Source organism: Salvelinus alpinus, chromosome 21 (assembly GCF_045679555.1).
Source record: "Salvelinus alpinus chromosome 21, SLU_Salpinus.1, whole genome shotgun sequence".
Classification (NCBI taxonomy): Eukaryota; Metazoa; Chordata; class Actinopteri; order Salmoniformes; family Salmonidae; genus Salvelinus; species Salvelinus alpinus.
In genome coordinates, this window is record NC_092106.1 from 1,705,067 (window position 1) to 1,727,601 (window position 22,535).

At 45.8% G+C, this 22,535-nt stretch overlaps 1 protein-coding gene across 1 annotated transcript; it reads right to left on the reverse strand.

Moving 5' to 3' along the window:
• Window positions 1-1,408: 1,408 nt before the first annotated feature.
• Window positions 1,409-1,974, reverse strand: LOC139547479 (dentin sialophosphoprotein-like). Its single transcript, XM_071356363.1, has 2 exons — window positions 1,945-1,974; window positions 1,409-1,855 (listed from the first exon to the last, which is right to left on the reverse strand). Exons 1-2 carry the CDS (start codon window positions 1,972-1,974, stop codon window positions 1,409-1,411), a joined length of 477 nt encoding a protein of 158 aa, XP_071212464.1.
• Between the last annotated feature and the right edge of the window lie 20,561 nt (window positions 1,975-22,535).

Below are 22,535 nucleotides of genomic sequence, written 5' to 3' on the forward strand. Positions count from 1 at the left end.
CCAGTGTCCGGTCGGGCGCCAGTACGTTCCATCTGCTGTCCGTGACCAGTTGATCTATCCAGTTGATCTATCCGGGGATTGGTCGGACGGTGCGCTGTCTGACTGGGAAGTACTGGTGGCCCACCTTGGCTCGGGATGTGAGGGTTTATGTTTCCTCCTGCTCGGTGTGCGCCCAGTGTAAGGCTCGTAGACATCTGCCCAGAGGTAAGCTACATCCCTTACCTTCCACAACGGCCTTGGTCACACCTGTCTGTGGATTTTCTAACGGATCTTCCTCCCTCACAGGGAAACACCACGATCCTGGTCGTTAGGGATCGTTTCTCTAAGTCATGTCGTCTCCTCCCTCTGCCCGGTCTCCTACAAACTGCGGCCCTACAAACTGTGGAGGCCCTTTTTACACACGTCTTCCGGCACTACGAGGTGCCTGAGAATATAGTGTCTGATCGAGGTCCCCAGTTCACTTCGAGAGTTTGGAGGGCGTTCATGGAACGTCTGGGGTTCTCGATCAGCCTTACCTCAGGTTTCCACCCCGAGAGTAACGGGCAGGTGGAAAGAGTGAACCAGGATGTGGGCAGGTTTCTGCGGTCCTATTGCCAGGACCGGCCGGGGGAGTGGGTGGCGTTCGTGCCCTGGGCAGAGATGGCGCAGAACTTGCTCCGCCACTCCTCCACTAACCTCTCCCCCTTTCAGTGTATCTTGGGGTACCAGCCGGTTCTGGCACCGTGCCATCAGAGTCAGACTGAGGCTCCTGCGGTGGACGATTGGTTCAGGCGCGTGGAGGAGACATGGGAGGCCGCCCATGGTTACCTCCAGCAGGCCGCGCTGCGCCAAAAGACCAGCGCGGACTGTCACCGCAGTGAGGCCACGGTGTTCGCACCGGGGGACAGGGTCTGTCTCTCGACCCGAAACCTGCCCCTCCGCCTGCCCTGCCGGAAGCTGGGCCCGTGGTTTGTGGGGCCATTTAAAGTCCTGAGGAGAGTGAACGAGGGATGTTACAGGTTACAGCTTCCCCCCGATTACCATATTAACCCTTCGTTCCATGTGTCTCTCCTCAGGCCGGTGGTGGCTGGTCTGCTCCAGTAGTCTGAGGTGCGGGAGGTTCCTCCGCCCCCTCTGGACATCGAGGGGGCCCCGGCGTACTCCGACCGTTCCATCCTGGATTCGAGGCGTCGTACCTTCAGTACCTCGTGGAGTGGTAGAGGTACGGTCCGGAGGAGAGGTGCTGGGTTCCGGTGGCGGATGTGTTGGACCCTGAACTGCTGAGGGAATTCCACTGTCGCCGGCCGGATCGCCCTGCGCCTCGCCCTCCGGATCGTCCCCGAGGCCGGTGTCGGCATGCCGCTGAGGCTGCGCGTCAAGGGGGGGGGGTACTGTCACGACTTCCGCCAAAGTCGGCTCCTCTCCTTCTTCAGGCTTCGTCGCTGGAGGCACCGGACCGTGGATCATCGCCGAAGGTTCTGAACTGGGAACCACCCCTGGAGGCTCCGGACTGCAGATCATCGCCGGAGGCTCTGGACCGGGAACCCCCGCTGGAGGCTCTGGACTGCAGCTCGTCGCTGAAGACTCTGGACTGCAGATCGTCGCTGGAGGCTCTGGACTGCAGATCGTCGCTGGAGGCTTCGGACTGCAGATCGTCGCTGGAGGCTTCGTCGCTGTAGGCACCGGACCGTGGATTATCACCGGAGGCTCTGAACTTGGAACCACCACTGGAGGCTCCTGACTGCAGATCGTCGCCGGAGGCTCTGGACTGGGAAACCCCGCTGGAGACTTTGGACTGCAGCTCGTCGCTGAAGACTCTGGACTGCAGATCGTCGCTGGAGGCTCCGGACTGCGGACCGTCGCTGGAGGCTCCGGACTGGGGACCGTCGCTGGAGGCTCCGGACTGGGGACCGTCGCTGAAGGCTCCGTACTGGGGACCGTCGCTGAAGGCTCCGGACTTGGGACCGTCTCAGGAGGTTCCGGATTGTAGACCATCTCAGGAGGTTCCGGACTGTAGACCGTCTCAGGAGGTTCCGGATCTCTGCCCTCTGCGGCCACAGATGGTGCACGTGAAGGCCCCTCCTCCAGCCTCCCTACGCGCAGCCCCTCCCAGCTCCATGGGCACCGGAGCGGGAGTGCTGGAAGATGGAACCAACAGAGCCCCCTCTGGATGTCCGCAGGTAACCAGCAGGTTATCCAACCGAATGGACAGATCCACCAGTTGGTCAAATGTGATGGTGGCATTCCTGCAGGCCAACTCCCGTCGGACGTCCTCGCGCAGGCTGCATCGGTAGTGGTCGATGAGGGCCCTGTCATTCCATCCTGCTCCAGCGGCCAATGTCCGGAATTCCAGTGCGAACTCCTGTGCGCTCCTTGTCCCCTGCCTCAAATGGAAGAGCCGTTCCAACGCCACGTCTCCTTCTCCCCATACGGTGTTTGCCCACTCCAGAGTTCTCCCCGAGAGGCATGAGACGAGGGCGGACACTCTCTCCCTTCCCGAGGGAGCTGGGTGAACGGTGGCCAGGTATAAGTCCATTTGTAGGAGGAACCCCTGGCACTGTGCTGCCGTCCCGTCATACTCCCTGGGAAGGGAGAGACGCATCCCACTGGAACTGGATCCGGACGGGACGGGTAGAGGTAACCCCGGGTGCGCTGGTCGAGGTGCTGGAGAGACTTCCTGTCTCTCCCAGCGGTCCATGGTCTGGACAACGCGATCCATCATGGCACCGAGATGATGCAGCATTGCTGAGTGTTCCTGGACGCCCTCCTCGACTCGTCTGACCGGGGTACCTGCTCCTGCTGACTCCATGGTAGGTGTGTGATTCTGTCAATGTTGTGCGTACTGGGAGCGGAGTCAGGTGCAGGAGAGCAGAGAGTTGTGAACAGGCGCACACTTTATTTAGGCAGGAGAAAACCAACAGACGGACGCCACTGCGTCGAAACCTCCATCCAATATGCCAAAGTGCAAAAACGCGCAAACAGTCACAATAATAAAGTACAAACAAATAAACATACCATGTGAAAAATAAAACACGGAATAAACGCACACCAGAAATAGCGCGTCAAATTACACTTAACACGAAACAATCACACACAAAGACATGAGGGGGAACAGAGGAATAAATACATGTAGTGTGATTGGGGAATGAAAACCAGGTGTGCAGGGAACAAGACAAAACGAATGGATAAATGAAAAATGGAGCGGCGATGGCTAGAAAGCCGGTGACGTCGACTGGCGAACGCCGCCCGAACAAGGAGAGGAGCCGACTTCGGCGGAAGTCGTGACATTTTGGAGTGGGTCTGTGGACTTTCCGTGTGAATATTAATCACCAAACATTTGAATATTATCTGCCATGACTACAAGGTCCGATAGGAAGTCAGGGAACTCAGTGAGGAATGCTGTATATGGCCCAGGAGGCATAGATTTCATGACTAGAAGCTCAAAAGACGAACACGCAGAAATTTGCTTTCGTAAATGTTAGCAACACCTCCGCCTTTGCGGGATGTGCGGGGATATGGTCAATAGTGTAACCAGGAGGAGAGGCCTCATTTAACACATTAAATTCATCAGGCTTAACCTTTACTTCATACCCATCCCGGATCTGGGAGCATCCAAGATAAACATCTTGTGAATCCAGCCATCATTTCCGATTTTTAAAATGTTTTACAGCGAAAACACAATATGTATTTATATTAGCTAACCACAATAGCCAAACACACAACGGCATATTTTCACCATGTTTCCACCGCATAGGTAGCCTTCACAAAACCCACAAATAGAGATAAAATGTATCACTAACCTAGAACAACTTCATCAGATGACAGTCTTATAACATCATGTTATACAATACATTTATGTTTTGTTCGAAAATGTGCATATTTATAGCTACAAATCCTGGTTTTACATTGTAGCCACCATCACAAATAGCACCAAAGCAGCCAGAATAATTACAGAGAGCAACGTGAAATACATAAATACTCATCATAAAACATTTATGAAAAATACATGGTGTACAGCAAATGAAAGATAAACATCTTGTGAATCCAGCCAATATTTCCGATTTTTTAAGTGTTTTACAGCGAAAACACAATATAGAATTATATTAGCTCATCACAATAGCCAAACACACAAAGCTATTTATCCACCGCCAGCATAGATTTCACAAAAACAGCAATATAGATCAAATTAATCACTAAGCTTTGGACAACTTCATCAGATGACAGTCTTATAACATCATGTTATACAATACATTTATGTTTTGTTCGAAAATGTGCATATTTAGAGCTGCAAATCGTGGTTATACATTGTGAATATGTAGCAACAATTCACCAAAATCTCCGGAGATATTTTGGACAGTCACCTAATCTAATCAAAGAACTCATCATAAACTTTACTAAGAAATACATGTTGTACAGCAAATGAAAGATACACTGGTTCTTAATGCAACCGCTGTGTTAAATTTAAAAATAATAACTTTACTACAACATACAAAATGCATTATTGTGAGACAGCCCTCACATATTCTCCGCCCTGTTGGATTCTACATATTCCACAGAAATACGAAATAACATCATAAATTGTGTCTTACTTTTGCTGAGCTTCCATCAGAATGTTGTGCAAGGAGTCCTTGGTCCAGAATAAATCGTTGTTTGGTTTTAGAATGTCCATTTCTTCTGTCGAATTAGCAACCTTGGCTAGCCATGTGGCGCGAACATGCCCATCTTCTCTTGGCGCAAAGAACGGAAAATTCCAAAAGTCCCAATAAACGTTGAATAAACTGATCAAACTCGGTTGACAAATCCTACTTTATGATGTTTTTCTCATATGTATCAAATAAAATCAGAGCCGGAGATATTCGGCGTGTATACCGAACGCTTTTCAGAAGACAATGTGGAGCTCCTTCGCGCGCCGTGGAAAACTGACAAAATGGCTGACCTGTCACTCCAAAAGCTCTTATTCGGCCTCAGATCAAGCTAGACACCCCATTCAACCTTCCACTGCCTGTTGACATCTAGTGGAAGGCGTATGAAATGCATACATATCGATAAATAAAAGCCAGTTGAATAGGCAGGCCCTGAAACAGAGCCTCGTTTTCAGATTTTTCACTTCCTGTATGGAAGTTTGCTGCCAAATGAGTTCTGTTTTACTCACAGATATAATTCAAACAGTTTTAGAAACTTCTGAGTGTTTTCTATCCAATAGTAATAATAATATGCATATTGTATGATCTAGAACAGAGTACGAGGCCGTTTAATTTGGGCACGATTTTTTCCAAAGTGAAAACAGCACCCCCCTATTGACAAGAAGTTTTAAGCCATGTTTCAGTCAGGTCAACTATAACTACCTTGAAAGCGAGGGATCTAACATTAAGTAGCCTTATTTTGAGATGTGAGATATCACAATCACTTTCAATAATGACAGGAATGGAGGACGTCTTTATTCCAGTGAGATTGCTAAGGAGAACACCGCCATGTTTAGTTTTGCCAAACCTAGATCAAGGCACAGACACGGTCTCAATGGGGATAGATGAGCTGACTACACTGACTGTGCTAGTGGCAGACTCCACTAAACTGGCAGGATGGCTAACAGGCTACACCCTATCTCATTGTGGAGTTAGAGCCATGTCTATGTTCATATGAACATATATATATATATATATAATTAACTGCATGCATAATCAGAAGGATAGCTAAATATTTACTGGGAATGTTCATATGAACATTGATATGGCTCTAACTCCACACTGAGATAGAGCACCCCTCCAGCTAGGATGGAGTCCGTCACTACTCAGCAAGCCAGGCCTGGTCCTGTTTGTGGGTGAGTCCCAGAAAGAGGGACAATTATCTACAAATTCTATATTTTGGGAGGGGAAGAAAACAGTTTTCAACCAGCGATTGAGTTGTGAGACTGCTGTAGAGCTCATCACTCCCCCTAACTGGGAGAGGGCCAGAGACAATTCCTCGATGCCGACACATCTTTCTACCTGATTTCCACTCTGAAGCTATATTGCGCTTGGTGACCTCTGACTGTTTCATCCTAACATCGTTGGTGCTGATGTGGATAACAATATCCCACTCAGAAGTTGTCCGAGCCCTAGAGGCATATGCGACTGGGCGCCGTCTAGTGCCACATTTCTGTAACAACACTGCACCTAAACCTGCTTTAGAGGCATTTGCTGTGACTTTGGTTTTGCACTTTTCATCATTGAACCTCAGTACTGGAGCATGCATGATCAATGCCTTGAGCTGCTCCAACTCTTTCTGGTGATTACTGTTCCAACACCACTCTGTAGTTTTACACAGTAGACTTCTCATCTGACTCGTTTGAGTTGCCAGATTAGGTACATATTTGCCCACATAGTTAACCGTGCCTAAGTATCTAAACTAGAAATTGATTAACAGAATTGTAGAACACTACGTAATTATGCCGTTAAATTAAATCGTAAGAAAAAATGCTTTTATTGATTATAAAAATGATTCAAAAAAAGGTACGGAATACAGTTATTGGCTTACTTGGTACATCTATCTCATCATGCCCATCTAGTGTGAAGGTTGATGAGAGAACAATAACAAAACCATCTGATATTGACAATCATTTTGCAGATTCTTTTACAATGAAAATGTATTTACTGAGCGATAATGTAAACACCCATTCTTCCAAACAATCCATTGTCCAGATTTTAGTGCAGCATTTGATTTAGTGGATCATTAAATCATTGACAAAATGATTGCATTATGGGTTTAAGGAGGCAGCATTGAATTGGGTACAGTCATATCTAACTGACAGGAAACAGTAAACCTATAATCAATGGGTCGTTTTCTTCCCCTCATGCTTTAAACTGTGGAGAACCGCAGGGCAGCTACCTTGGGCCATTTCTTTACTTAATATATACTAACGACCTTTCTTATGTAACTCAAGCTACTATATTTGCAGATGATACTACAAGTTATACAGCAAGACAATCGTTTCAACAGGTACAGCAAACTCTGGGAAATTTCAGGGAGTGGGTTTGCCGGAACGAACTAGTTTTGAACACCAACAAAACCAAGGTTAAGTTGGTCTGTTCCACTAGGAAAAGGCCAACACAGCATGGGATACAATTATGGGGGGAGTACAAATTGAGGAAGTGGCAGAAACCAAACTACTAGGAGTGCAGCTAGACAACTGCTTATCGTGGTCGTCTCAAATAACTAATTGAAGTAAAAAATATATATATAATTAACTGCATGCATAATCAGAAGGATAGCTAAATATTTACCGGGAAATAGACAAAAGAACATTTAGATTCAGAGCAATAAAGAAATTGAATCATTTATTTCAGCAAACCAGAAACCTTTCAAATATATAAATTCAAAAACAGTACTTTAGAACCATTTAAATATAATATATTGGAATGTTGTACAGGACTGTGGTAGATGAAGGAATCAATCTACTATTTTAGACTGTTAGAGTATTTATCTGGTCAATATGTCAGTGTGTTATAAGTGAAAATGTGATCATATTATAAACTGTATTTTCATGTTTAAGGACTCTTGTGTAACGGCTGTCTTCGGGTGAAAGAGAGGAGGACCAAACTGCAGCGTGATGATAATCCATATTTTAATAGGCTACTTAAACAACGAACAAAAACAACAAACTAACAGAAAGAACCGAAGACGCTACAGTCCCGAACTAGTGAACACAGACCAGATGAACACACAAACAGGAACAATCACCCACAAAACACACTACAAAAACAGGATACCTAAATATGGTTCCCAATCAGAGACAATGACTAACACCTGCCTCTGATTGAGAACCATATCAGGCCAAACAAGAAACCCCACATAGAAACAGACAACATAGATAATACCCACCCAGCTCACGTCCTGACCAACTAAATAAAAACAAAGGAAATAAGGTCAGAAACGTGACATCTTGGAAGATTAGCCATAATGAGGACAAAAAGATATCCTAATAAAATAAAATCAGTTTAGTGCTCCTGAGTGGTGCAGTGGTCTAAGGCACTACATCTCAGTGCTAGAGGCATCACTACAGACCCTGGTTTGATCCCGGGCTGTATCACAACCGGCCGTGATCGGGAGTCCCATAACCAGAGCACAATTTGCCCAGCGTTTTATTATTATTTTTTATTTCACCTTTATTTAACCAGGTAGGCTAGTTGAGAACAAGTTCTCATTTGCAACTGCGACCTGGCCAAGATAAAGCATAGCAGTGTGAACAGACAACAACACAGAGTTACACATGGAGTAAACAATAAACAAGTCAATAACATAGTAGGAGAAAAAAAATATATACAATGTGTGCAAAAGGCATGAGGAGGTAGGCAATAAATAGGCCATAGGAGCGAATAATTACAATTTAGCAGATTAACACTGGGGTGATAAATCATCAGATGATCATGTGCAAGTAGAGATACTGGTGTGCAAAAGAGCAGAAAAGTAAATAAATAAAAACAGTATGGGGATGAGGTAGGTAAATTGGGTGGGCTATATACCGATGGACTATGTACAGCTGCAGCGATCGGTTAGCTGCTCAGATAGCAGATGTTTAAAGTTGTTGAGGGAGATAAAAGTCTCCAACTTTTAACTTCCAGTCGCAGGCAGCAGAGAACTGGAAGGAAAGGCGGCCAAATTAGGTTTTGGCTTTAGGGATGATCAGTGAGATACACCTGCTGGAGCGCGTGCTACGGGTGGGTGTTGCCATCGTGACCAGTGAACTGAGATAAGGCGGCGCTTTACCTAGCATAGCCTTGTAGATGACCTGGAGCCAGTGGGTCTGACGACGAACATGTAGCGAGGGCCAGCCGACTAGAGCATACAGGTCACAGTGGTGGGTGGTATAAGGTGCTTTAGTAACAAAACGGATGGCACTGTGATAAACTGCATCCAGTTTGCTGAGTAGAGTATTGGAAGCTATTTTGTAGATGACATCGCCGAAGTCGAGGATCGGTAGGATAGTCAGTTTTACCTGGGTAAGTTAGGCGGCGTGAGTGAAGGAGGCTTTGTTGCGAAATAGAAAGCCGACTCTAGATTTGATTTTGGATTGGAGATGTTTGATATGAGTCTGGAAGGAGAGTTTGCAGTCTAGCCAGACACCTAGGTACTTATAGATGTCCACATATTCTAGGTCGGAACCATCCAGGGTGGTGATGCTAGTCGGGCGTGCGGGTGCAGGCAGCGATCGGTTGAAAAGCATGCATTTGGTTTTACTAGCGTTTAAGAGCAGTTGGAGGCCACGGAAGGAGTGTTGTATGGCATTGAAGCTCGTTTGGAGGTTAGATAGCACAGTGTCCAAGGAAGGGCTAGAAGTATACAGAATGGTGTCGTCTGCGTAGAGGTGGATCAGGGAATCGCCCGCAGCAAGAGCAACATCATTGATATATACAGAGAAAAGAGTCGGCCCGAGAATTGAACCCTGTGGTACCCCCATAGAGACTGCCAGAGGACCGGACAACATGCCCTCCGATTTGACACACTGAACTCTGTCTGCGAAGTAGTTGGTGAACCAGGCAAGGCAGTCATTAGAAAAACCGAGGCTACTGAGTCTGCCGATAAGAATATGGTGATTGACAGAGTCGAAAGCCTTGGCCAGGTCGATGAAGACGGCTGCACAGTACTGTCTTTTATCGATGGCGGTTATGATATCGTTTAGTACCTTGAGCGTGGCTGAGGTGCACCCGTGACCGGCTCGTAAACCGGATTGCACAGCGGAGAAGGTACGGTGGGATTCGAGATGGTCAGTGATCTGTTTGTTGACTTGGCTTTCGAAGACCTTAGATAGGCAGGGCAGGATGGATATAGGTCTGTAACAGTTTGGGTACAGGGTGTCTCCCCCTTTGAAGAGGGGGGTGACCGCGGCAGCTTTCCAATCCTTGGGGATCTCAGATGATACGAAGGAGAGGATGAACAGGCTGGTAATAGGGGGTGCGACAATGGCGGCGGACAGTTTCAGAAATAGAGGGTCCAGATTGTCAAGCCCAGCTGATTTGTATGGGTCCAGGTTTATCAGCTCTTTCAGAACATCTGCTATCTGGATTTGGGTAAAGGAGAAGCTGGGGAGGCTTGGGCGAGTAGCAGCGGGGGGGGGCGGAGCTGTTGGCCAAGGTTGGAGTAGCCAGGAGGAAGGCATGGCCAGCCGTTGAGAAATGCTTGTTGAAGTCTTCGATTATCACGGATTTATCGGTGGTGACCGTGTTACCTAGCATCAGTGCAGTGGGCAGCTGGGAGGAGGTGCTCTTGTTCTCCATGGACTTTACAGTGTCCCAGAACTTTTTGGAGTTAGAGCTACAGGATGCAAATTTCTGCTTGAAAAAGCTGGCCTTTGCTTTCCTGACTGACTGCGTGTATTGGTTCCTGACTTCCCTGAACAGTTGCATATCGCGGGGACTATTCGATGCTTTTGCAGTTCGCCACAGGATGTTTTTGTGCTGGTCGAGGGCAGTCAGGTCTGGAGTGAACCAAGGGCTATATCTGTTCTTAGTTCTGCATTTTTTGAACGGAGCATGCTTGTCTAAGATGGTGAGGAAGTTACTTTTAAAGAATGACCAGGCATCCTCAACTGACGGGATGAGGTTAATATCCTTCCAGGATACCCGGGCCAGGTCGATTAGAAAGGCCTGCTCGCAGAAGTGTTTTAGGGAGCGTTTGACAGTGATGAGGGGTGGTCGTTTGACCGCGGCCCCGTAGCGGATACAGGCAATGAGGCAGTGATCGCTGAGATCCTGATTGAAGACAGCAGAGGTGTATTTGGATGGCTGGTTGGTCAGGATAATGTCTATTAGGGTGCCCATGTTTACGGATTTAGGGTTGTACCTGGTGGGTTCCTTGATGATTTGTGTGAGATTGAGGGCATCTAGCTTAGATTGTAGGACTGCCGGGGTGTTAAGCATATCCCAGTTTAGGTCACCTAACAGAACAAACTCTGAAGCTAGATGGGGGGCGATCAATTCACAGATGGTGTCCAGGGCACAGCTGGGAGCTGAGGGGGGTCGGTAGCAGGCGGCAACAGTGAGAGACTTATTTCTGGAGAGATTAATTTTTAAAATTAGAAGTTCGAACTGTTTGGGCATAGACCTGGAAAGTATGACAGAACTTTGCAGGCTATCTCTGCAGTAGATTACAACTCCTCCCCCTTTGGCAGTTCTATCTTGACGGAAAGTGTTATAGTTGGGTATGGAAATCTCAGAATTTTTGGTGGCCTTCCTAAGCCAGGATTCAGACACGGCAAGGACATCAGGGTTGGCAGAGTGTGCTATAGCAGTGAGTAAAACAAACTTAGGGAGGAGGCTTCTGATGTTGACATGCATGAAACCAAGGCTATTTCTATCACAGAAGTCAACAAATGAGGGTGCCTGGGGACATGCAGGGCCTGGGTTTACCTCCACATCACACGAGGAACAGAGGAGTAGTAGGATGAGGGTGCGGCTAAAGGCTATCAAAACTGGTCGCCTAGAGCGTTGGGGACAAGGAATAAAAGGAGCAGATTTATGGGCGTGGTAGAATATATTCAGGGCATAATGTGCAGACAGGGGTATGGTGGGGTGCGGGTACAGCGGAGGTAAGCCCAGGCACTGGGTGATGATAAGAGAGGTTGTATCTCTGGACATGCTGGTTATAATGGGTGAGGTCACCGCATGTGTGGGAGGTGGGACAAAGGAGGTATCAGAGGTATTAGGAGTGGAATTACGGGCTCCATTGTAAACTGAAACAATGATAACTAACCCGAACAACAGTATACAAGGCATATTGATATTTGAGAGAGACATATAGTAAGGCATAAAGTAATCGCAGGTCTTGATTGGGAGAGCTAGCTAAAACAACAGGTGAGACAACAGCAGCTAGTCAGCTAACACAACAACAGCAGGTAAAATGGCGATGACTAGGCAGAGAGGGTCGGATTACTACACACAGAGCCTGAGTTCGCGGCTGGAGCCGACAGATAAACACAAATAAACAGAATGGAGTACCGTGATTAATGGACAGTCCAGCAGGCATCAGCTATGTAGCCAAGTGATCATAGTGTCCAGGGGGGAGCAGTGTATGGAACAGGGAAGCCGTCACCACGCTAGCACGCGGCGTTTAAAGTTAGTAGCCCGGGGGTGGTCTGCTCAGACGAAGGCCGGTTGAGGGCACAGCGGATGGAGTATTCGTCGGCATACCAGACGTGGTGGTGCGGCGGGGCGCCGTGTCAACAGAGAATCCAAGCCTGATGGCGAAAGAGGTATTGTAGAATTTTGTTTGCTAACTGGTGCTAGCTTCGTGGCAGTGGCGTTAGCCACTATAGCCAATCGGTAGCAGTGGTGATCCGGTGCCAAGGTCCAGAGTTAACAGCAAGGATCCGGTGGAGTATTGGGCTCTAGTCGTGTATGAGTGGGGTTCGGGTAAACAGCTGAGTAGGCCGGGGGTGGGCCTCAGGGATAGCTTCGGTACTGGGTGCCACGGAGGGTGCAAGCTAGCTGTGAGCTAGCTAGCTGCAAGCTCGCTGTGAGCTAGCTAGCTGCAAGCTGTGAGCTAGCTAGCTGCAAGCTAGCTGTGAGGATCAGAAGTAGTGGCTCAGGGATTCCGGCAGGAATCCGGCGTTGTTGTGGAGAGACAGTCCGATGCTGGTAGATTGGCGAGTAATATCCAGGCTAAGAACAGGGCTGGTGTCTGTGCAGAAGGTAAAAGTCAAGGCAGGCAGAATGGTCAGGCAGGCAGGTACAGAGTCCAGAAACAGGCAAGGGTAAAAACCGGCTGGACTGGGAAAAGGAGAATAGCAAAAAGCAGGAGAACGGGGAAAACGCTGGTTGACGTGGAAAAACATACAAGACGAACTGGAACAGAGAGACAGGAAACACAGGGATAAATATACTGGGGAAAATCAACGATACCTGGAGGGGGTGGAGACAATCACAAGGACAGGTGAAACAGATCAGGGCGTGACAGTTACTTCATAGTTTTGATGTCTTCACTATTATTCTACAATGTAGAAAATAGTAAAAATAAAGAAAAACCCTTGAATGAGTAGGTGTGTCCAAACTTTTGACTCGTACTGTATACTGTTGAAAACATACCTTTCAAATGTCTCATTTCTTCTGGGAGTACAAAAATACAGAAATTTGGCTAATACAGCTCATAATCTGCTTGCTATTCATCCGTTAGCTGAAAGCTGTTGTAGACATCAATGGTGTCTGAGCCAGCTACTGTGAGACAGTTCGACCTTCTGTGCGTCGTCTTTTTCATCCGCTCCTATCGCCGTCAGATAGAGGGTGAAACGCTGCTTGAACCACTTCCATTGCCCTTCAACATTGCCGTTAAGTTTCAGGTCTGTTGGAGGCTTTAGCACACTCCGTTAGTTCCGGCGTGGTTATTTTACCTCAGTCTCGTTAGCCCAGTGACTAGTTAGCTAATGTTAGCTAAAGTTAGCTAGTTGACGTGAAGCCTCTTGGCGCCGTTCAGCATTTTCGACCAAAACTGATGGATGAGTCAAAGGCGAGTTCTGTCACTCCTGGTACTATGTTGTATATCTTCTTGTCTAAGGAATACTAAAGAAAACAACTGTTCTTTAAAACAAAAGTTATTCTTTATTGAAGTTAACCGGAGCCGTACAAGCATCGTGCATTTAGTTGGGATCTCCCACTCCTCTGCCCGTCCACTGAGTGGTCACATGGCCTCAGATACAAAATGCCACACCAATGAAAACTAGTTTGAAAATTCAAACTAAAAATATTTTATGGTTGACAACGTGACTGAGTGGGGCAGATTGCTTAAGCAATAATGCCTGAGAACTTGGGAATTATATGGGATAAATGAAGACGTTCTGTACATTACCTTGGAAATAATGGAGGACGCAGCGGGACGAGGCGGAGCCAAGTACATTTTTCTAAGGTAATGTAAGGGTATTTATGCCGCTTATACCACAGTTGCAAAAGAAAACCATACTAAAGCACACATTTACTGATTTTCATAAGTGAATTCATACTCAAATTTTGGTTGGTATTGTTAGGTTCTTATTTTTCAGAGTAAATAACCCACGGACACTAGAGCTTCTCTTTAACCAAGTTTAATTACTCCCAAAGGTTCTGTACAGCTTTAACAGGAAGCTAATAAAGAGGGTAACAGGATGACAAACCTTTATTACTGCCTTAAGAGAATCTGTCCTCACCTCCTGAACTCAACACATTCCTTCATCTAATCCACAGATGTCCATTGTTTTTCTTCCGAGAACCATTAACTTCTGACATAACCCAGTCTCTTTCATTCCTATCATTCATGTACTATCTCAATGATCAAAGTTTAGCCGATTCCAACAGTATAGGCACGATCCAGTCTTTCGTTCGATTAGTTCGATATTTATGTTGCCAGGCTCAGTGGCAATGTTCTTATCCCTTGCTCGAAAGCTAGCCAGCCAACTAACTAACGTTACGGCTACACAGTCACGACCTCTGCAGCCAGAATAACAGTGTAACCGATGTGAAATGGCTAGCTAGTTAGCGGGGTGCATGCTAATAGCGTTTCAATCGGTGACATCACTCGCTCTGAGACCTTGAAGTAGTTGTTTCCCTTGCTCTGCAAGGGCCTTGGCTTTTGTAGAGCGATAGGTAATGATGCTTCGTGGGAGGCAGTTGTTGTTGTGTTCAGAGGGTCCCTGGTTTGAGCCCAGGTAGGGGCAATGAGAGGGACGGAAGCAAAATTGTTACAACAGCAAAGTTTATTTGTTTAAGCTGTTTATCCCGGTTATACCACAGTTACCAAAGAAAACAATAGTAAGCACACATTTACCGTTACAAAAAACATTTTCATTGATATTTTCATTTATATAAGCAAATTCATACTTTCTCATCTTTTGGTTGCTAGAGATGCGACCCAGACGTTCTTCCGATTAGTTCAATATTTATAGACACGAACCAGTCGCCTCGTTCTTTATGTTCCGTTGCCATGTTCGCTGGCAACATTCTTATCCCTTGCTTGCTAGCTAGCCAGCTAGCTATAGCTAATACAGTCACGACCTCTGCAGCCAGAATAACAGCAAAGTAGCTGTTTTCTATTGACGTTAATTTGGATACATCCATAACAATGAACTGATAATGGCCGATTATGCCTGGTATAGCGAGAAAAGTTTCCCTTCTCATCAGGACACTCAACAAGGGGATCGCATTGCATATCAAACACTAGGTAGACGCTAGCTAAATAGTTTGTTGCTAGCAAAACCTGCCAAAATGACAACAAAATAAAAAAATATCAGTTGCTGAAAACAGCTGGTCAAACTACACTGAATAACAATATAAACGTGTGTTGGTCCCATGTTTCATGAGCTGAAACTAAAGATCCCAGAAATGTTCCTTGTGCACAAAAAAACGTAATTCTTCAGTTACTTCCCTGACTGGTGTGGCATATCAATAAGCTAATTAAACAGCACAATCTTTACACAGGTTGTGCTGGGGACAATAAAAGGCCAGTCTAAAATGTGAAGTTTTGTCACACAACATAATACCACAGAGTTTTGAGGGAGCGTGTAATTGGCATGCTGACTGCAAGTTGTTTTCCTGCGTTACAGGTGGCTAGAGTGGGTCCGCTAATACAGGACTAGTATATGCCCAGTGCACTACTTTTGGGAGAGAAATATTTTGGTGCATTTTTTAATATTATTTGTTTATTATTTAAAAAAATATATATATACGTTTTCAGAGGGTGCTGCTGCACCCTCAGCACCCCTACTTCCCTCGGCTATGGCAACATATTATGGTTGGTGAGTCCAAGCTAACCAACCTAGTTGGTGATGTTAATGGTGACATTTCCGTTGAGTGGAAGAACTGTCCATCGTCCTGGTGCTGGTTCGTGACATCCAGTGTTTGCCTCTTTTTTGGCGGAGAATGGGACGTCACACTCCCATCGTTGCCAGCTAAAATGGCACTCCAGTGCTTTCTGTTCTCCATGTTAAGGGCTGCCAATAACTCTTGAGCTCCCACACCGATGACCACTCCACAGTCGCAGCTATGATTTTCCTTGCCTCCCTCATCGGATAACTTTTGCATTCTGAAGTTGGTACCCAAGTGGATCAGAATGGATCAGAATGGCCGTTATAATCAAATCAAATTGTATTAGTCATATGCGCCGAATACAACAGGTGTAGACCTTACAGTGAAATGCTTACTTATGAACCAACAACGCAGTTTAAAAAAATAAAATAAAATAAAATACAGATAAGAACAAGAGATAAAAGTAACAAGTAAATAAAGAGCAGCAGTGAAATAACAATAGCGAGACTATATATCGGGGGTACCGATACAGAGTCAATGTGCAGGGGCACCGGTTATTTGAGGTAGTATGTACATGTAGGTGGAGTTATTAAAGTGACTATGCATAGATGACAACAGAGAGTAGCAGTGGTGTAAAGAGGGGATGAGAGGAGGGGAGGGGCACTGCAAATAGTCTGGGTAGCCTTCCTCTGACACTGCCTGGTATAGAGGTCCTGGATGGCAGGAAGCTTGGCCCCAGTGATGTACTGGCCATTCGCACTACCCTGTGTAGGTCCTTGGGGTCGGAGGCCGAGCCGTTACCATACCAGGCAGTGATGCAACCAGTCAGGATGCTCTCGATGGTGCAGCTGTAGAACCTTTTGAGGATCTGAGGACCCATGCCAAATCTTTTCAGTCTCCTGAGGGGGAATAGGTTATGTCGTGCCCTCTTCACAACTGTCTTGGTGTGCTTGGACCATGTTAGTTCGTTGGTGATGTGGACACCAAGAAACTTGGTGTTCCTTTTGTCCAGGTGGGAAAAGACAGTGTGGGGTGCAATGGAGATTGCATCATCTGTGGATCTGTTGGGGCGGTATGCAACTGGGTGTGGGTCTAGGGTTTCTGGGATGATGGTGTTGATGTGAGCCATGACGAGCCTTTCAAAGCACTTCATGGCTACAGACATGAGTGCTATGGGTCGGTAATCATTTAGGCAGGTTACCAAAGTGTTCTTGGGCACAGGGACTATGCTGGTCTGCTTAAAACATGTTGGTATTACAGACTCGGACAGGGAGAGGTTGAAAATGTCAGTGAAGACAGTTGTTGGTCAGAACATGCTGACCAACTGTGTGACATAGTTGGTCAGCGCATGCTCGCAGTACACGTCCTGGTAATCCGTCTGGCCCTGCGGCCTTGTGAATGTTGACCTGCTTAAAGGGCTTACTCACATCGGCTGCAGAGAGCGTGATCACACAGTCTTCCGGAACAGCTGGTGCTCTCAGGCATGTTTCAGTGTTATTTGCCTCGAAGCGAGCATAGAAGTAGTATACCTCGTCTGGTAGGCTTGTGTCACTGGGCAGCTCTCGGTTGTGCTTCCCTTTGTTGTCTGTAATGGTTTGCAAGCCCTGCCACATCTGACGAGCGTCAGAGCCGGTGTAGTACGATTCAATCTTAGTCCTGTATTGACGCTATGCCTGTTTGATGGTTCATCGGAGGGAGTAGCATGATGTCTTATAAAATCCCGCTGCCGGTCCTTGAAAGCGGCAGCTCTAGCCTTTAGCTCAGTGCGGATGCTGCCTGTAATCCATGGCTTCTGGTTTGGGTATGTATGTACAGTCACTGTAGGGATGACGTCATCAATTTACTTGTTGATGAAGCCAATGACTGATGTGGTGTACTCCTCAATGCCATCGGAGGAATCCCGGAATATATTCCAGTCTGTGCTAACAAAACAGTCCTGTAGCTTAGCATCTGCTTCCTCTGACCACTTTTTTATTGATCTAGTCACTGGTGTTTCCTGCTTTTAATTTTAGCTTGTAATATTCTTTTAATTTTTTTTAACCTTTATTTAACTAGGCAAGTCAGTTAAGAACAAATTCTTATTTACAATGATGGCCTACCAAAAGGACTCCTGCGTGGACGGGGGCCTGGGATAAAATAAAAATACAATATAAATATAGGACAAAACACACATCACAACAAGAGAGGCACAACACTACATAAAGAGAGACCTAAGACAACAACATAACAACAAAACATGACAACACAGCATGGTAGCAACACAACATAACAACAACATGGTAGCAGCACAAAAACATAGTAAAAACATTATTGGGCAAAGTCAACAGCACAAAGAACAAGAAGGTAGAGACAACATTACATCATACGAAGCAGGCACAACTGTCAGTATGAGTGTCCATGATTGAGTCTTTGAATGAAGAGATTGAGATAAAACTGTCAGTTTGAGTGTTTGTTGCAGCTCGTTCCAGTCGTTAGCTGCAGCGAACTGAAAAGAGGAGCGACCCAGGGATGTGTGTGCTTTGGGGACCTTTAACAGAATGTGACTGGCAGAACGGGTGTTGTATGTGGAGAATGAGGGCTGCAGTAGATATCTCAGATAGGGGGAGTGAGGCCGACGAGGATTTTATAAATAAGCATCAACCACTGGGTCTTGCGACGGGTATACAGAGATGACCAGTTTACAGAAGATTGCAGTGATGTGTCCTATGAGGAGCATTGGTGGCAAATCTGATGGCCGAACGGTAAAGAACATCTAGCCGCTCGAGAGCACCCTTGCCCACCGATCTAGTTTGGCAGCTTGGTGAAAGAAGAGCGATTACGATAGAGGAAACCATGTCTAGATTTAACTTTAGCCTGCAGCTTTGATATGTGCTGAGAGAAGGACAGTGCACCGTCTAGCCATACTCTCAAGTACTTGTATGAGGTGACTACCTCAAGCTCTAAACCCTCAGAGGTAGTAAAAACACCTGTGGGAAGAGGGGCATTCTTCTCAAACCACATGACCTTTGTTTTGGAGGTGTTCAGAACAAGGTTAAGGGTAGAGAAAGCTTGTGGGACACTAAGAAAGCTTTGTTGTAGAGCATTTAACACAAAATCCGTGGAGGGGCCAGCTGAGTATAAGACTGTATCATCTGCATATAAATGGATGAGAGAGCTTCCTACTGCCTGAGCTATGTTGTTGATGTAAATTGAGAAGAGCGTGGGGCCTAGGATTGAGCCTTGGGGTACTCCCTTGGTGACAGGCAGTGGCTGAGACAACAGATTCTCTGACTTTATACACTGCACTCTTTGAGAGAGGTAGTTAGCAAACCAGGCCAAAGACCCCTCAGAGACACCAATAGTCCTTAGCCGGCCCACAAGAATGGAATGGTCTACCGTATCAAAAGCTTTGGCCAAGTCAATAAAAATAGCAGCACAATATTACTTAGAATCAAGGGCAATGGTGATATCACTGAGGACCTTCAAGGTTGCAGAGACACATCCATAACCTGATCGGAAACCAGATTGCATACCCGAGAGAATACTATAGACATCAAGAAAGCCAGTCAGTTGATTATTGACACGTTTTTCCAACACTTTTGATAAACAGGGCAAAATAGAAATAGGCCTATAACAGTTAGGATCAGCTTGATCTCCCCCTTTAAATAAAGGATGAACTGTGGCTGCATTCCAAGCAATGGGAACCTCCCCAGAAAGGAGAGGCAGGTTATAAAGGTTGGAGATAGGCTTTGCGATGATGTTATCAGAATGTTAGGGGACAGGGAATCCCAAGAAAGACATACATACCTTATATTTTGTAAAATGTATTGATCAACCATGAAGTTACAAAGTGATTAAATGTAATAGTAAGGTGGTGAAATATGATTGTATGTAAATATGTGAATATACCTTAACCTTAAAGAAGAAAGGGTCTAAACCATCTGTCCCAGATGGTTCTTTGGGGTCAAGTTTAAGGAGCTCCTTTAGCACCTCGGACTCAGTGACTGCCTGCTGGGAGAAACTTTGTAGCGGGGCAGGGGAAAAAGAGGGAGAAGCATCGGGGATAGTCCCATTAGAAGGGGTGGGAGATGAGGAAATGTTGGACGGGCAAGGAGGCAGGAAATAGGAATAGGAATCATGACTTAATGAAGTGATGATTAAAGAGCTCAGCCATCTGCTTCTTGTCAGTAACAACCACATCATCAACATTAAGGGACATGGGCAGCTGTGAGGAGGAGGGTTTATTCTCCAGGTCTTTAACCGTTTTCCAGAACTAAGCAGGAATGAGGAGGATAGAATTATGGTCAGATTTGCCAAATGGAGGGCGAGGGAGAGCTTTGTATGTGTCTGTGTGTGGAGCATAGGTGGTCCAGAGTTCTTTTTCCTCTGGTTGCACATTTAACATGCTGATAGAAATTTGGTAAAACGGATTTAAGTTTCCCTGCATTAAAGTCCCCGGCTACTAGGAGCGCCGCCTCTGGGTGAGCGTTTTCTTGTTTGCTTATGACGGAATACAGCTCATTCAATGCTGTCTTAGTACCAGCCTCTGACTGTGGTGGTATGTAAACAGCTACAAAGAATATAGATGAAAACTCTCGATAGGTAGTGTGGTCTACAGCTTATCATGAGATAGTCTACCTCAGACGAGCAATAGCTTGAGACTTCCTTAGATATCGTGCACCAGCTGTTGTTTACAAAAATACATAGGCCGCCGACCCTTGTCTTACCAGACGCCGCTGTTCTTTCCTGCCGGTACATCGTATAACCAGCCAGCTGTATGTTGATGTTGTCATCATTTGTAAGTCGCTCTGGATAAGAGCGTCTGCTAAATGACTTAAATGTAAAATGTAAAATTCAGCCACGACTCCGTGAAGCATAAGATGTTACAGTTTTTAATGTCCCATTGGTAGTTTAATCTTCCGCATAACTCGTCAATTTTATTGTCCAAAGATTGCACATTTGCTAGCAGAATGGAGGGAAGTGGGGGTTTATTCGATTACCTACAAATTCTCAGAAGGCAGCCTGACCTTCGCCCCCTCTTTCTCCACCTCCTCTTCACACAGATCATGGGGATCAGGGCTTGTTCCCGAGGAAGCGGTGTATTCTTCGCGTCGGACTCGTCTGTGTCGTGAAAGGAAAAAGAGGATTCTGCCAGTCTGTGGTGAGTAATTGCATTCCTGATGTCTAGAAGTTATTTTCGGTCATAAGAGACGGTAGCGGCAACATTATGTACAAAAAAAGTACAAAAATAAGTTGCAAACAAAAAACAATCGGCTGGGGGCACGTAAAACTTCTGCCATCCTCTCCGGCGCCATTTTTTAACAACACAACAAAATGCAACAATTCAAGTTTTTCTGTCAATGAAGTATGCTCTCAATGGGATTTTATAGGAGTGACGCCAAATCCAAGCTGGCTTCCCTTGAAGGCAAGAGAAGCCAGCAAGCATCTGGCCTCCCTTGACTAAAAAAAATATTAAAAATGATCCAATCAGTGTTGAGCTAAAGTGAGCGAGCTCAACTGTGAATGGTCCTGGCGCACCAAAAAAAAGTGTCAATGGAAGCCAGCTTGGATTTGGCATCACTCCTATCATATCCCATTGAGAGCATACTTCATTGACAGAAAAACTTGAATTGTTGCATCTTGTTGTGTTGTTTTCCTCCAGTGGCTAGCTAGCCAGCTATCTAAAATTGGCCCTTTCCTAAATTAGCCAAGGATGGAGATAGGGATTTGGACTTGTGATTTTACTTAATTCTTTGTACTAGCCAATGATTATAACAGCGATTCTGATCCAACAATTAATTCATACATTGATGTGCCCCTTGGCCTGAGAGGATGGAAGTTCAATATGTAGCTAGATGTAGAAGGCTAATGTTAACTAGCTAACATTGCCCATGAATGGAAGTTAGGCTAGCGAGCAAGCATTTTAGCCAGGTAGCCTAGTAACAACAAAAATTGTAAGTGTGTACTGTATGACAGAGTAATAGACTGATTCGTCAACATGAAAGAGAGGAGGATGACATTGGCGTTTCTCTACAAGGAGGGTGAGTCCACATGTTTTTCTACTTGCACAAACATGTATGCACACACATGCACACACAGAAATCAGAACCATAGACAGCCACATTATATTTAGCATACGTTGACTGGACTAAATTGTTTTTGGTGTATTTTAGTTGCCACTGTATTAGACTAAGCAGACATGATTTGATGATGTTGAAATGGTGCTGGAATAGTGAAGGCAGCTCCTGTTTTCTTTGCAACTTGTGGTAACTCTATATGGTTCTACATCAATACTTGTTTAGTGGTCAAAAAATGGCAGAAACATTTGTGTTTCGGGACCATGCTGTGTAGGTCATGTAACTGTTACTGTACATGCAATTTGCTTTCTGGACTTCACCGGACAGAGTTTGCTATGCGGCTTTGTGATAAAACCAAGGTGTGGTTGAATTTATTCTGCCACTGCGTCTTCTTATTGTCTCGGCATTTAAGCCTATATATCACGGCATATGAATTAACAGGTTATAGAGACAATCACTTTAATAAATAATGATTTCATAAATATACAATAGGCCGACATGGGCCGCACTGTGATGGTTAATGAATGCATGGAATTCTTCGACATCTCCAGTAAGAACTGTGGAAAGCAATCGCCCGAAGCAGTTGGCGGCAGCCAATAGGAGCCACAATGTATGGAGCCAGCGAAAAGACCGCTGATCAAAGGTGACCAGCATCGTCCCATTACCGTTCTCGTAGCAGCAGGATATTATGCTGGCAGCACGATCTCAGGATGCGACATTTAAAAATATATAATAAGAGTCCCCCTGCAAAGAAAAACTA

Bases quoted from the DNA above. Each gene is read 5' to 3' on its own strand.
- LOC139547479 (XM_071356363.1), bottom strand. From the start codon at position 1,974: ATGGTCTACAATCCGGAACCTCCTGAGACG. The intron at 1,856-1,944 runs GTCCCAAGTCCG...GACGGTCCCCAG, and splicing joins ATCCGGAACCTCCTGAGACG to TCCGGAGCCTCCAGCGACGG.